Below are 17032 nucleotides of genomic sequence, written 5' to 3'. Positions count from 1 at the left end.
CTAAGAAGCCTAGGAGTGGGCTTCGCACAGCCCCCCTTATTTTATAAAAATAAAGCCCCAGGAGGTGATGGTCCCCAGGGCTAAAAGAGACTTAGGCGGGGGCCCCATTCGCACCCACCTTTTGAAAAAATGCCCCGGGACGTGGCCCACCCGTGTGCTCCTTTCAAAACAGGTTTGGGAGCCCACACTTTTTTTTGGGGGGGAGGGGAATCACGGATTAATATCAATTTTCAGCAAAAAATATTTAACAAATGTTTTTGCCCTGGTGGGGCATGTTTATATATACATATAATATGAATTGCAATTGTACCTCATCTGAGAGGTATGAAATAGTTTTGACAGCTGTCTCATATGACGTGCAGGGTGAAACGCAGGCCCCTGCAGCCTCTGTGGGGCAGAGGACCCCCAAGCCTTCAGGAGCCCCTCAACCCTGGAGGAGGGCTCCATTCTGCCCACGGTCAATGAATATCTGCGAGATATGGGAGACACAGGAGCCCCTTTTCACATTCTTCACGGGGTCCCATTATCTTTCGTTATGCCACCGATGACGTGGCACCATTGCCTCTGCTGGTTATTCCCCCGCCTCTTCTTGTATGGCATGTTCCCTCAGGTGCGCAACGCAAAGAGGGCTAAAAAATGGTCCACCCCTCTCCATATTCCCTCCAGTCGTGTGTCCCGGGCTGCTGCAGCTCAAGCTGCTTTGGGCTTGGCTGAGATGTCTGGAATCTTATCTCTGGCACGCCCAAGTTTTTCACAGGTCTTTAAAGACCATGTGCATATATATTTACATATCTTTGTAAACTGGTTACCAAAGCTTAGATTTTTTTCCTGGTTCCAGTACCCCCTGGGCCCCCACTCTGCCTATTCCTTACATTTGTATTTTACATTTACTGCCATAGTGTGAGAAGGCATTTCATGAAAAGGAATATATAGTAGGGCTGCCAAAAGAAAAATGCCAGCCAGGTGTTGTTTAAAGAGCTTGTAAAGACCTCGTCTTGTCACTAAATAGGGTTATAAATAAAAAAGTACGTATTCATTTGTAATATAACTTTTCTGTCTTTGTTCCCATTAATTATTAATCATGGATCATTCAGGCAGCCCTAGAACACAATTAATAGTGCTTTCTATTTATCTTTGCTGTTCTAAGTAGGCACTGATAACTGCTGAAAATAAGGCTTTAGGTGCCTGTTTATTTTTGTACCGTCTGGGACATCAAAATAATGAGCTGTTAGCCCTAATCATAAGCCTGGAAGTTTGTTGCAGGGTCAAAACATTATTTATTTCCTCCACCCTAGATCCCTGATTAATGCCACAATAGCAATAGTTATTATAATGATTGATTCCACATGCCCCCTGTTCCAGGGCTCTTTATCTTGGAGCACTGGAATCGGTCGGAGTGTGGTGCCTGGCGAGAAGGGCGTCTCAGGGTTTGCCACAATAAATCTTTAAGTTATTTTTGGAAGTCTTTGCCGATTTTGACTACAACGTCTGCTTTCAGGGCCCGAAGGAGGGCAGCTTGTTTGTACTGCGCCGGACAATTGGTTCAATGAAAAACGAATAGCCGAGCAGCTTCCGCCATGATATTAGGAGCCTGGGCGAGCACTCGTGTGCGGGTCTTCTCCTTAGACCATCGGGCTATTCACTGTGCGGTTTTGAGAATTGATCTTAAATTACATTCTGTAATGCATTTCATTGCAGAAAATAGAAGCGATTACCGTAAATGTATTGTAAACCACGTGTGTATTGATCTATGCATAGCGAATGCCTTCTTTGAAGGGCGCATGGAGTTCGCAGCCTGGATTAATTCACTAGGAAAAGAATACCCAGGAAGTCTCAGTATCTTCTCGGCATAAAAGATGCAGCAGGTTCAACACCGGTCTTCCCGTTTGCGAGGCAGTATGTCAAAGCATGTTCATGTGAAAGAAGAAATGTAAATAAATAGAAGCGTTCCATTTATAACAACGGAGCGCCCTCTTGTGGCTGCAGGTCAGATGCCAGGTAAATGCAACTCTAATGTAGCACTTAACTAAAGAACGTGAAGTAAACAGAATACAATTCTGAATGTAATTATTTTAGCGCGGCAAGCAAATGTGTGTGACGTCATTGTGTCCCATTTTCCCCTCTTGCAGTGCTGGTGTGGGTCGGACGGGCACGTTTATCGTCATCGATGCTATGATCGATATGATGCATGCGGAACAGAAGGTCGACGTCCACGAGTTTGTGTCTAGAATTCGCCACCAGCGTCCACAAATGGTCCAAACCGATGTAGGTGAAGTGCCCAAGCCTCTCTGGGCAGTGTTTTGGAATTAAGTTGTTGAATTGTGTTACTTGTTTTACATAATGACGTCAGTAGGGCCTAAAACACTTCCTGTGGGAATGATACATACAGTTGTATATTTTGCATTTTAGATGCAGTATTCTTTCATTTATCAAGCCTTACTTGAATACTTCCTCTACGGTGACACCGAGCTGGACGTGGCCTCCCTAGAAAAGCACTTGCAAACCCTGCACAACACCAGCTCACCCTTTGACAGGATAGGCCTGGAAGAGGAATTCAAAGTAAGTGAACAAACATTCCTACTGTTATCAAAAAGTTGTGACTTACATCTCTGCCTAGATAACTATTCCAGAATAATTATGCTTATAATGGCGCAAATACATGACATTTGCATGAAGATTGTGTATTAAATTAGCAGTGCAACCTGAGTGCAATAACATCTGTTCAGAGAGCTCTAACATACTCTTCCCAAAAACATTTTGTGTGTTATGCCAGTATGGAAATCGTAAAATGTTTTATGAGAGTCTAGCCATGGCCGAAGTAGATCTTGGATTTCTGTGCAGATTTGTGCGGGATTATCCTGCCAAATCACAATTACCTCTCATAATGAGGGACTAGGTGAGTAATGCACAGTACCCCTCACCTACGCTTGTTTTCAAAGTAGACAGAATAAAAGCAGTTAAACCATGTTGGTCGAATGACATCCTCTTGTGTAAAATTACTCCGACCAATGTGCGACAGATGCCAACAGACCGGCCTTTCTCGCAGGGCTGCCAACATCTCGAAGAACCAGCTCTGTTGGAGAAACCTCGTGTGCTGTTGATTCATGGTCTCTGCTCCCACAATAGCCTATGCACAGTGCTGGTGTTTGGAATCTAGGGCCCCATTAAGATGGCAGTGGTCCATCAGGCGTTCGGTGATGGTCACACTGACATCGGACCCTGCAGGACCACCAGTCACATTAGGATGGCGGGTGGATTGAGAACGGGCGGAGAGACCAGCTGCCACGCACCCGACAGGCTCCTTGAGCCCGTCGGGCCATCGGAGGGACTGCAATCCCTACCACAGTGGCGGTGCCTGCTCAGGCAATGTCCCTTTCTGCTTTCTGTTTCATGGCGGTTAACCCACCATGAAAAGGCAGCCTGAAAGTGATTTGGGGGCCCATAGTGCCCCCCCCAAGTACCCTGGCCCTCCGATATGGGCCCAGGCGGCACCTATGGTGCCTCCCTACATATCCCGGGACCATGTGGCAGTCACCACATGGTGCCTGCCACATAGTGCAGGGATAGGTCAGACGTGTATGTTTTGTACTGCGGCGTGTGCTGCAGCACACGCCGCAATACAAAGTATACACATTGAAGGCTGTCGCATTGTAATGCGGACAGCAGGACCTCCGACTATTAGTCCGGTGGTCCTGCTTCCGTGACCGGCATCATAATGAGGCCCCTAGTTATTACAGACTGCTTACAACATCCCACTTTATTCTCAGAACAGTGCCAGAACACATCTTTGGGGAGGTCTATGAAGAACATTTCTTTTGATATGGAGCACAACGCTGACACCCATGCTGGGTTTTTTCTCAAAGCATTATGTAAATATAGAAAATAAATTACGAATTTCAAAAAACTATGAGTATAGTTATTATGAAAGGTGAGAGGAGGCTCGAGAAGCAGAGGAGCGAGTAGCCGCTGGGATTGAGTGCACGCTCTGCTCGAGCGAAGGTGGCTTCAATATGGTGAACGCTAGCCGCTAGCCGCTAACCGAGGGAATGGCGGCGGTGGTGGTGAACGCTAGCCGCTAACCGCAAGAACGCTGCATTGGGTCGGATTCCCCCTCTACTGCGGATTTTGTTCTTGCGGCAATTTGCAGGGAGCCGCGGCCTCGTCTCCCGTGTTTCAAGTTTCAAGCAAGGGGCACTCCGGTATTCCTTCGGGAGCGTTGCTGGTCTCGGAGACTCCGCTACCTGGGAGTTTCACATTTTATAACTAGACTCTGTTCCTATCGGTGGATTTACTGGGCTTCGAATACGAAGCTGGGGGCATAAAAAAGGACTTACCTCTGGATTTCACGCTGCTCTGGGGACCCCCCGAGGATGTTGTTGTTGTGAACGCGGCAGAAAACACATGGAAGTTGCTGAGGCAGCCCGAGGCAGTCCGCGGTTGGAATTTTCTCCTATGGCTGGGGCCAGAGTTGGAGCGGGAGCCGGAGCAGAGGTCGGGGCTTGGTGATTCCTACCGTAGTGCTGGGATAAGAAGCTCAAGAATTTTCTCACACTGCAAGCTTCACTGTGAGTAACTGTTGGTTGGCTGTATACTGTTGTTAGTAACATTAAGAAGTATCTAAGGGGGCGCTCCTTGATAGAATTTTACGCCAAAATGGGCAAGCCTCAAAAGGAAGGAGAAGAGCCTATTAAGTCCACCTAAGTCGAGCTGGCTGCTCGCCAGAAAGCAAGGACTCGCTTAGCCTTAGCTAGAAAGGCCTCACGAAAAGCAGCCAAAGATAATGACGGGGGTCATTTGAACTTACCGGCCCAGAGGAGGGGGGTGGAGAGCAAGCCCCCACTGTTGCCGCCACCGCCAGGAGTCCACTCGTGCAGCCCACAGCGCCGACGCTCCGGGACTACATCTCCCGGCGGCCCTAGCGGCGGCGCTGCTTCTGACACACCAGGGAAGCGCCAGGAGGCGCCTAAAAGGAGAGCTCCGCTCCGCTCCGCGGGACGCCGGGCTAAGCCCGGGCAAAGGGCGGGCCCTCTACGGCCCTCAGAGGACCCGAGAAGGACGGGACGGGCCACCCCACTTGGCTGCAACAAAGGAGGAGGTACAGAGACGTTTAATCCTTCTTATCTTTACCGCTTTGGACCGTCTACTGTTGTTGTTATTGGAGTTCTTTCTCCCAACTACTATGTCCATCTGGGAGGAGCTGAATGCCCTGTGTGGCACAAACTATGGCCCGGATGTATCAACTCCCCCCATAGTGGGCAGAGACACTGTCCAAATAATCCGCACTCCCCAGGATGTATCTTCACCCCCCGAAACTATCCTTTCTACCGGCCAATTGTGCTGTAGTCCCTCATTATCCCCTCCCAAACCAACCCTATTAATGTCGGATAAGGCTGGGACTCGAACAAATGACTCTGTATCGCCCCCCCAATTGACCCTACTGGCGCAAATTGAGCGATTGTTAAACTCCGCATTGTCACCTCTGGTTGTAAAAATCAATGATTTGGGGGACAGATTGACCAGTATTGAAAAAACTGTAAATAGGATTTATACATTAACTGAAAATACTGCTACACCCATTTGCTCTACTCTCACTACCAACCATGAAAAACCTAAGATCATTGCTCCCAGGAAAGTTCAATCTTTTGACTCCCCTCTTACTACACCCAATCCAAGTGGCAGCAATGCTACTTTTAATCCCGCACATGTCCCCAACATAGTTCCTAGGATTTCTCAAGTAAGAAGGCATCGAATCAATCTACCCCCTGAAGCCGCCCCATACGTCACCGTTCTTTCTGGGGTCCCTCCACTCAGTCAGGGCAAACATGAATTACATCAGGACTTGCTGAATAAAGCCATCTTTTGGCTCAAAAACAACAGACCGCTACCACCTGCTCTAGATGGCGGGATCCTGAGCGTCAGGAGGGTGGGGTGGCTAGGGATGTTGCCCAAAGATATTCCAGGGGACTTGATACTAATTAAATTTAAACACAGCAACATTGCCCCTTATTTACGATCTACTCAGCCCAAAGTTGGAGATGGTCCCATCTGTATCTGGGACCTGTATGACTTTTATCCTGGACCCCGAGCACCGATATATAATACCTGGTGAAAAGGAGTCTCTGTACATCTTGGGATATTATTTTGATTATTGCGATTAGTTGATTTGCTAAACTTATTTATTTTGTTTAATTTTTTTTGTTTTAAATAGTCGGTTTTCTTTTAATCTTGAAATTAATTGTTGAGTTATTTATGCATGTATGTATTTCTTTCTGTTGCTTTTATGGTTTTAAACTCAAAAACCGAATAAAGCTTACTTGATTTGATTTGAAGAGTAAGTGGACCAGTACACCTGAGCTAAGCAAAACAGTGATAGCCTGATTGCTTAATTTATTATCAGGCACTCGTGATTATTTTGGCTTCATTCCAGACCATCATTTTTAGTCGACAGTGTGACTCTAGACAGGGAGCGACATTATGCAAATAAATCTTAGTCCTGCTCCATGTAGAGAAGTTCAGCACAACCTTGTGGTCCACGGCAACATTCTGAAGTTGCTTGTACTCCTGTCTTTAGCTTTTTATTAATACTGTTATCAATGTCTTCCTGTGAAAATGGCTTCGAACTTGAACCGTGTAAATGTCGTCTTTCGTGGTAAGTTACCCTGCTCCGTCGTAAACAACATTACACCAGCCTATATAGGAAATGCCAAATATTTGTAACATTGCACAAGATTGTCAAGCATGTTATGGCAAGAGCATTTTTAGGGTTTAGGGTGGGTGTGTTTTTTTTTGGTGGCAGCGGTATTTTTAGGGTTTAGGGTGGGTATGAGTTTAGGGGTTGTGATTTAATAAGGCAAACATATATGTGTGTGTCTATGTGTGTGTGTAAAAGGTTTATACTTACCTGTAAAATACTTACCTTTTTGTGGTAAAGGCATACGTGGTAAAAAATATTTGTAGTAAAAACGCATTCATTGTAATGGACATGTGTGGTAAAGGCATGTGTGGTTCTGTCATACAAACATACAAGATTCACTCTGGTCATCCAAGCCTTAGGACAGCAGGGCACAGTGCAGACATTAATGTTGCACGCTCTTCCAGTTTCACGTTACACATCTTGCACTGACAGCCCAGGGTACAATAGAGTTGTGGGAGGAGGAGAGATCACTTACCTCCACCAATCTTCTAACCCTGAAGTTATAAAAAAGCTTCATCAGGATAAGAAGCAGCCACAAAAATATTAATTTCAAAGTTGCTCCATCTCACATGTAAGTAACATCCCCATTCTGTTTCATGCCCTGCATTCTGGTATTTGTAATCTTGCATTTATAATTGGAAAATAAACTATCACAAAGCAAAATATGTTAATGGACTGTAATGGAAGCACACCTTAAGAGACTTCACCAATCGAAACTTTATTTAAAAAGGTGGAATACTATGACCATAAAGCAGTATAAGATGATCCAGTAACTTGATCTATCAGTATACCCACCACATTTTTTTACTCACAGAATTCCACCTTTTTTAATAAAGTTTCGATTGGTGAAACTCTGTTTTTAAACTACCCATTCACTTCTTTCACCTTCCCTCTGGGGGTGCCCCTCATTCTCTAGACACTGCTACCCAGACCATAGGTTGCCTCGGGATGAGGCTGGCATACAGCACGATATTGGACATCCAATGACTATGCCATAACGCGAATGTGGGGCGGAAAACAGATATACACCGCAAACAACAACATAGCGTTTATGAGGGTGATCCATATTAACGGTGAACAACCTTTACAACGAAACTATTACCACGCACTACCATTACAATGCGGTCATTACAACGCAAACCATTACAACGCATTGCGCTGGGGGGGCGCCCTAGGATAGGGAATACGTTTAATTTTCTATCCAACACCTTCCCTAGTGTCCACGGGGACTGGAGTTGGAATAGAAAATTATACTTACCACTATCCAGCACCTCTAAGCGCTATGCGTTGTAAAGGTTTGCGATGTAAAAACCGCGTTGTAAAGGCAGGCGTTGTAATAGCCTGCGTTGTAACGTCATACATCCATAAAGCGGATAGCTACCCTTAGGCTTTCCAGGGCTGATAGTGCGGCACAGGATGGATAGGGAAATCTAGAGTGAGCTGTTCTGGATGAGCCAGGTCTTTAATGATTTGCGAAAGGGGAGTTCCTTATTTTCTGATCGCAATGAGTGGGAAGGCTGTTTCAGAGTTTATAACCATTGGTTAATATGGGATGTATGATGTTACAACGCAGGCTATTACAACGCCTGCCTTTACAACGCGGTTTTTACATCGCAAACCTTTGCAACGCATAGCGCTTAGAGGTGCTGGATAGTGGTAAGTATAATTTCGCAAATCATTAAAGACCTGGCTCATCCAGAACAGCTCACTCTAGATTTCCCTATCCATCCTGTGCCGCACTATCAGCCCTGGAGAACCTAAGGGTAGCTATCCGCTTTATAAGTGCTACATAGAATAGAATAGGACATAAGCGTGCTGTCGCATTCCAAAGCTCCTGGGAAAATGAATTCCTGGTAACATCAGCATACAGCAGGACAGGCCTATGTATTTATTGTGAGGGCATTATAAACATAGTTCACTGTATGCACAATTGTCTCTGCTGTAATGCCCTTCAATTGACAAACACGCAGCAGCAGGCTTACATGTACGCACAACTTGTATGTACTCAGAACGCCTCTAGAACACTTGAAAGGGCAGTCTGATCCATGGCATGTGTCCTGGCCCCAACACAACCATGACTATTTATTACCATTTGAAAAATGCAGCTGGGTACTGTGCTGTGGTGCTTGGTCCAGACAAATGCCGCAGATGTTTTACTGACTAACAAACATTTTCTTTTTCCATGTTCTTCCTCACTGTCAGACTGAGCTGCTCTCATCCATGCACGCCCAAGTGATTCCAAACTATATATGACATTGATTGTTGTTCCCCTTATGAGTCAGGTTGCTTTTCCTCTGAAGATCCCAGCCACTACGTGCCTCAACAGCGCCTAGACTGACTCTGAGTACAAAATGTATTGAGACATAGTTAAAAGACAGAAGTGTACTGAGGCGTTTCTGATTCAAAATGGGTCCTCGTTCTCTGGTCATATGATTGGTACACACTGCTTTTAATAAGAGCTGAGATGTAAGCTCAGTATGGAATGTTGTTTCCTGGTCCCCAGACAGAACTTGGTCTTCCTGGCTAGGAGGCCCACCTTTCGTACTGTACCTCAGGCGTGTGGTGATGTTCGAGATGACCACCAGGGCCGGTCCTAGGCATGGGCGGTATGGGCAGCTGCCCAGGGCCTCGCGCTTAGGGGGGCCCCGCCGCCGGCCCCGCAGTTACGGGGAATAAATGGTAATGGAAACAGAAGCGCTGCGCGCGCACAGCACAGAGCTGCACGCTCGCGCAAGGCCCCAGGCAGTAAGACAGAGGCAGGAAGGGAACTAGTTTGTCACTAGTCTGCGCACGCACGCACCCCACCCCATCACCTAGCTTAGTGGTGGTGACGTGCGCAGTACGCAAGCGGCAGGCCTTCTGGCCTTGCTTCTTGATTCATGCAGGTGACAGTGGGTCCCAGGGCAGTCAATCTGGTAGCGCGCGAAAGTGCTACCAATGACGGCCCTGGACATGATTTTTGGCCAGCCCCCGCTCTGCTGTGTGTGATGCGCAGCATGCACGCACGCCATACGTGAGGAGCAGGGTGGAGTCGGGACTCGGATCGGGCCGCGTGGGCAAGAGTTGGTTCGGGCCTCCACGTTGAGTACGTTAAGGTGAAGACCTGCTCCGCTCCTGCTAATATATTATAATAAATTATAAATGCATACAAGATACTACTACATACTACTTGCTATACTGTACCGTACCTGTCCTGCACTGCGCACATACTATACTTGCACACTGCTGCTGGGCCTGCTGCCAATCCTTCCTTAAAGTAAGCCAGCCAGATCTCATCCCACCCCGCCATTCGACATTTCATTCCTGGCTCGCCACTTGTGAGAGAAGCGATGATTGTGAATGAAAGAGTTCTTAAAGTGTGAGGCCTCTTTTTTTTGTTTTTTTCCAGATACTTGTAAACGGAGATTCCTCTCTCCTTTCATTTATTGCCCCCAGTCAAGGCTCTGGGTCCGGAAACGTTTCCCGCCGCAGTTGCTCCTGTGTGTGCCCACTGCCGGTGGCGCAGTCAAACTCTGGCTCTGCAGCAATCGCCTGACCTCTCGCCCCTGGAAGTCCTGTGTGAGGACACAGGTTACTTCTTGCTTGACTCCAAACATCATTTACTGAGGTGTCTTTTCAGTGTCCCGGGGTTGTGTCTTCACTGCAATTTGCTGTCTGCCTGATTAGGTTGTTTGCCCATTTTTCGTTTGCAACGTTCAAGATACTGTTTGTAATTAAATAGAGGCTACCTACATTTGTGTTTAATAGCGGTAATAGCTCATCCTTGCTCTCATGACTGTGACCTTCAATTTTAATCAAAGTACGGCTCTGATTGTATCTACAGGACCTTGTGTGCACTCTATCTGTGCTCCCATCAACAGAGATGGGTGACTCCCTCACCAGTCTAGGCAGATTTGGTGGCGTCTGATTCTATAGTGCAGGAATAAATGCCCTTTTCGTTGTTCCCCTGGGAGAAGGTCTGCCCACCTTCTCAAACAAAATCCACTCCATTCCAATATAAATGAAGTCATCTCCTTCTTTCTAAACAGACGGGTGGTTCATGTAATGTGTGCCTAATGTCATTGTGGTTGTATGCTGCATGCTTTTGTGTCCTTGTGCTGCATAGACAGTGTTGTCATCTAGCCTAGGGACCACGTGCTGCAGTACACTTTGGGGCCACCCTCCATCCTGCGTTCAGAATGTCACATTCAATTCTAGGGTTCATTGGCAAAGCCCTGTAACAATGTCTCAGAGTTTAGAAAGTTCTTATTTTGTGTCCCCTGGCCCAGAGTCTGCTTTAGAACACAGCACTGGTTAGAACTGGATTGGTTGCCTGCGTAGCTTTTTTCTGCAGGTCTTTCCTAACAACAAGCTACCCCTACTTGGGATAACAACATGGTTTCCCACCCAATAATCAGAGAAGAGGGTATGCAGTTCCTATAGGGGTAAGGGGACATGGAGGGAGAGATGCACACTAATTGCTCGTGGAGACCAGAGCCGTCCCATATACATGCATCACGACACCAGCGCCTGCTGACTTTGGTTTCTCTTTTTTTACTCCAGAATTTGAATGGTTCTTTAAGGACTTCCAACATGTTTTGTACTCTGGCTGTGTTAGGGATATATATCTTCACCGAATGCCACCGAAACCTACCGGTTTCAGTCATCATAGCTGCGCCTGCGGAAAAGCATGTGTCTGTCTGCATGTGTGTTTGCTCACCTGTTTTCCATTCCCTCTCCTTTTTGTCCATGTTACTGATATCCACATTAGTTTGCTTCAGTGATGCCAAATAACTAAGATCAAAAGTCCTGCAAAGTCACTTTCTGTGATGTCACTTCTTGCGACGCAATATGCAATTAGAGGGGCCTCACATCCTCCCTTTCGCCCGGGGCCTCAGAAAGCCTAGGACCGGCCCTGATGACCACCTGTACTATTCTCACACATAGATACTTGGCTAATACTAAACTAGTCATGTCTCTACAAATGAATTCGTCATGATTATTATCACAGGTATAAGAGACAGCATTCAAAGCATAATGCAACGCTAAAGTGGATGACATACCTTGGTATACTTGACATTGAAAAAAACGGACTAACCACCATGCTGCTGCTCATGTGCTTCCAGCTGTCTTAGGATGTGTGGTAAGACCTTCTCCACGACCATATCTCTTTAGTGGGATGAACGTCGAGGGATACTTAGCCTGGTACTTGTGGGTCCTCCTCAGGATTTCCTGTGACTTAGTCCTGGACCGGTTGCAGAGGTCCTGCTTATGGTTATGGACCCTCTTGGCTCCTTGGGTGACAGTCCCACTTCTTTACATTTCCAGGCAGAAAATGGTCTGCTTTCCAGGCATGACCCGTCTCCGCTTGTTTTTGCACACCGTCCCCCCCACCCCCCCCCCCCCCCCCCCACCACCCCCCCCGATCAGCCTATAAAATGGAGGAAACCTGTGGAGAATACCCTATGTCAATAATGTCAACTTCCATCTGGACAAAAGGGATAGTCCTCTAATTCCTCCCCTCAGTCATTCTGTGGCAGTTCACGTTGAAGCAACAGTGGTGGAGGTGAAAGCTGCCCTGCCCTCAAGATGGCTAATAATGGCTGATACTGCACTTCTGCATTGTTTACTTCCAGGCATGCAGTGCTGGATTGATCCACCTCTGATGCGTGCACATATTCTACTTAGGCTTTGAAAAATGAAGAAAGGGGGTTTAGATACGGAAGGAAAATGGGTCAACAGGCCCTGATACATAGAGGGTACCCTTGCGATAGCATAAAAAACTTTACTCCAAAAATTTAAGTCACACAAAGTCATGGTGTGGATTTTTAAATCAAGTTGATGTATGAAAACGTGCAGTGGGTGTATTATTCCACACACAAAACCTGGGGCAAAAGAAATAATTGACACAAAATGGATTCATCTATTGAGGCAACATTGCAAAAGTGAAACTTTGTGTCTACCTAAATGTCATTCTGCCCTCTATTCGCCTGGCCACGTGTAGACATTGTATCATCCTATAACTGAGAACGGTGGCTCAGGATGTTCTGTGTGGGTAGAGGTATGGTCCATCTTTTATCATTGATTCAACACAGACAAGCCACTGGTACACAACAGCCAGGTGTGCATTACCGTGACAAGGACAGGGATGGGATTTAAGTGGGCTGTTGGCAGGCAGCTCCTGGTCTATTCAGTAATCTCTATGCCCAGGATCACATCTGAATGAAAGTGTCCTCTCCCTACTACCTCTCTGTCAGACAGCTCCACGAGGGTGATCCTCTGTATACCACCTCTTTCTTCCTCAAGTAGTGGTTCCTCAGGATGAGGGATAGTGCAACCAGACCTCAGGGCGATATTGTGGAAAGGTGCTATGCCTTTTGCTGGCTTATGTATAGTGCCTACCTTTCTGTGCTTGTACGGGGTGTGATTAGTGGGTGGTTAAATGAAAAGCAGCGGCGAAATGTGTAACGCATGGGGTTGACAATGCCCCCCCCCCCACCCCTGGAATGACAGGTGTGTTATGTATGTTTTCTTTTGGATTTCTTTTAACTTTGTTTACATCTGAGAGCGTTATTTTGTGTGTGTCTATGATTTATCTGTTTTCTGTCTTTCTTTGGGCAGCTATACATGTGTATTTTGAGATGCAATATAGTTTGATAATTCTTTTTCAAATATATTTTTCCCTCTCTGGCGTGGATGCTGTTATTGGGCCAAATATGTTGCCACCAACTATAACACCATTTACTTTCGATTATGTTTTTCTATGAATATAGCTGCGTTGTTCTTGGCCCTGACGGGTATCTGTGTGATTTCATTGATGTTCCCATGAGAGGTCTGGTTTGTATGTGGTTTACTTCAAGGGTGTGTCTGTGTAACATTGAGCGTGGTTGGTGTGTTGTACTACTTTCGTAGGACTGGGTGTAACATTTGTGAATTGAACTTGACGTTCTTAGGTTTGTGAGTGGATTTTCATTGGCCTCAATGTTTCGCTTCTTTATTTTCCCCTTGCTTCTCTCATCTTGGAGACGATGATCCCCATTTTAGTCCCCTTCAACATGCCCCTTGCCATGTTTACACCTTACTAATACATTTTTCTCTGTGAAATATCCACACACAAAGGTAAACCTATTACTACACAAGCATTTACTTTGTGAATAAAGAGACACTAAACTGAGTTCCGCCTATTATTCCCCATATATACAAAATGCTTTGCAAAGTGGCCCCTCATGTTTAATGCTGTCACTGAGCCCAAAGTGCAAAAGCTCATAAGGGACAGTTTTTGCACTCCCTGCCCAAATACCCAGCCACCAACTAGACCTCATCCTACCTGGGATTACCGCAGTCTTTCTGTAGCTGAACTGAGTAATCTAGTAACAGTGGCCTGCCTCAAGAACTAGAAAGATCTATGACAACTTTGGTACCTGAACAATGAAAAATGGTTTCTAAAGGCCAAGTTTCCTCTAAACGTGTCTCCAGCGCTTACATTAGATCTCTTCTGCTGAAGGCGACTACTGTGGTGATGAGCATAGAGGAGCACATCTTAATGGAACCCTTCTACACAACCACCGTACAGGAGAAAAAGGTGGATGCTTAATTGAAGTAGAACTATTTCCGTTCACAGCCCACATAGAAGTCCTGCTCATCTGACCCCTTCACTGGTCCTTCGTTGCCCTACAGCTAATAAATAACATAAACTTCTAAATGGATTATTTCTTTCAACAAATCCTGCCTTTAAAGGTGTAATGTTAAGAATGTCCCGATCACATTTCTCACTTTTAAAACCTATCATAACTCTGCCCTGCTGTTTGTGGCCCTGAAAAGAAAAACTAAAAGCTGTCAGAGAGGTTATTACACATCAAATGCTTGCTTTATATGCTTAACACTGTGTTGCAGCAGTGCTGACTCTTATGTGGTTGTCGTCTGTGTTGGCCAGGAAATCCTTTGTTGTCTGGTTGACTTCACGCTGTTGATTTCTTTATCAATTTAAAACAGGCCCCCTGATAGCAAGGAGGTTTGTTAAAGCTATACTTGTTTACTGTGTTAATGTCATTGCGAGAGCACCAGACAAGAAAAAAAATGGAATGAGAAATATATTTGATGCTGTTTCCAATAAAGAGTAAAATAATATCCTCAACCCTTACACACACATAGTATTAAAGAAAAAAGCTATTAATTTTAAACAGTACAGTAGATTTCTCAAGTATGCGAGCACTGTATTTATAGAAAATACAGTCACCCTAAAGGATTCTGTATGGCAGTTTGGTATATTTAAAGTCTGCAGACCATTTCCCAGACTATTGAAAGATAATGCCGAGACATTTAAAACTGGGAGTTGCATCTGTGAAGAAATATGGTAGTTCACTTTGCATTTGTGAAGCTTACAGCTGTAGAGATTGCAGCATTTAATCAATCAATCAATCAACCAATTAAACTGTTCTTATAAAGCGCGGCATATCGCGCCATGAGGGTATAAAGAGGCAGGACTTGCAGTGGCGTCACTAGGGTTGGTGTCACCCGGTGCGGATAACTCATGGTGTCACCCCCTCACAACTTACCGGATGGACCAACTCACCCTCTGCCTGCACCATGTCCCCTCTGCCTGTACCATCTCTCCCTCTGTCTGCACCATCTCCCCTCCGCCTGCACCATTTCACCCCCTGCCTGCGCCATCTTTCCCTCAGCCTACACCATCTCACCCTCTGCCTGCGCCATTTCCCCTCTGGTTGCACCAGCTCTCCCTGTGTCCACACCATCTCCCCTCCGCCTGCACCATCTCTCCCTCCGCCTGCACCATCTCTCCCTCTGCCTGCACCATCTCTCCCTCTGCCTGCACCATCTCTCCCTCTGCCTGCACCACCTCCCCCGCTGCCTGCACCACCTCACCCTCTGCCTGCACCATCTCACCCTCTGCCTGCACCATCTCACCCTCTGCCTGCACCATCTTACCCTCTGCCTGCACCCTACACCATCTCACCCTCTGCCTGCACCATCTCCCTCTCTGCCTGCACCATCTCACCCCCTGCCTGCACCATCTCACCCTTTGCCTGCACCATCTCTCCCTCTGCCTGCACCATCTCTCCCTCTGCCTGCACCATCTCTCCCTCTGCCTGCACCATCTCTCCCTCTGCCTGCACCATCTCTCCCTCTGCCTGCACCATCTCTCCCTCTGCCTGCACCATCTCTCCCTCTGCCTGCACCACCTCTCCCTCTGCCTGCACCATCTCCCCTCTGCCTGCACCATCTCTCCCTCCGCCTGCACCATCTCTCCCTCTGCCTGCACCATCTCTCCCTCTGCCTGCACCATGTCTCCCTCTGCCTGCACCACCTCCCCCGCTGCCTGCACCATCTCACCCTCTGCCTGCACCATCTCACCCTCTGGCTGCACCATCTCACCCTCTGGCTGAACCATCTCACCCTCTGCCTGCACCATCTCCCCCTCTGACTGCACCATCTCCCCCTCTGCCTGCACCATCTCCCCCTCTGCCTGCACCAACTCTCCCTCTGCTGCACCATCTCACCCCCTGCCTGCACCATCTCACCCTCTGCCTGCACCATCTCTCCCTCTGCCTGCACCATCTCTCCCTCTGCCTGCACCATCTCTCCCTCTGCCTGCACCATCTCACCCTCTGCCTGCACCATCTCACCCTCTGCCTGCACCATCCCTCCCCCTCCACCTGATCCCCTCCCCTTCTTTTAACTCTTTCCCCATCGCCTTCACCACCACCCCTGGTTTCTCCCTCACAGTTCTCGCATTTTCTCAAAGTGACTGAAATAAACACATGAAATGTGCTTTGATTTCATGCGCGCGCCCCTGAGGATAAGTGTAAATAGTTAGACACAGAGCAGAGGTGAGGCTGCAGAGCTCCGACCAGTCATTCTGGACCTTGGTAGCTCCATAGCCAACTCCATCCCGTAGAAACATTGCACGATCTTTCATTACATGTTTTAAGGAAGGCAATGTGCACATAAAACAGAACACACAAGTTATTTTTTCGCACAAAACCGGTATCTTGACAAAGAGCTGCCTTTCACATTTTCCAATGTGGGAGGCAGGACCTGGGGTGCTGCAGCCATTCTAGTGACTTCATAGAGACCACTGCACCCTTTTTATGGCTACCATACGACCTTTAGTAATGACTTGAGATAAGATATCATTGTCGCCTACTTCAGATAGACCTCTAATAATGATGGGCTTCTGGGAGATTGGCATTATGCAAGCCAGGAAAATGGGCCTCGTGCCTCGGTTAGGTTGCAAAAAAAGCTAAAGCTGGGGGCAGTGGGCCCCTCGCACCCAGAAGCACCAGTGCCATGTACCTGTTACACTGCAGATAATAACGTTGTTTCACACAGAACACGTCT

The 17032-nt window shown here is 46.9% G+C and overlaps 1 protein-coding gene across 2 annotated transcripts in view; it reads left to right on the top strand.

Annotated features, from left to right (window-relative positions):
- PTPRE (protein tyrosine phosphatase receptor type E) overlaps positions 1 to 17032 on the top strand; it is a 566294-nt gene that overhangs the window by 435673 nt on the left and 113589 nt on the right. For both annotated transcript variants that reach the window (XM_078643508.1, XM_078643509.1), the window contains 2 exons: positions 2130 to 2265; positions 2410 to 2559. In XM_078643508.1, the coding sequence (XP_078499634.1) occupies positions 2130 to 2265; positions 2410 to 2559 (286 nt within the window). The remainder of the gene's footprint in view (positions 1 to 2129; positions 2266 to 2409; positions 2560 to 17032) is intronic.

This window comes from Lissotriton helveticus, chromosome 5_1 (assembly GCF_964261635.1).
Source record: "Lissotriton helveticus chromosome 5_1, aLisHel1.1, whole genome shotgun sequence".
NCBI lineage: Eukaryota > Metazoa > Chordata > Amphibia > Caudata > Salamandridae > Lissotriton > Lissotriton helveticus.
The sequence above is the reverse complement of the archived record's forward strand: the minus strand, read 5'-3'. Positions and strand labels throughout refer to the sequence as shown.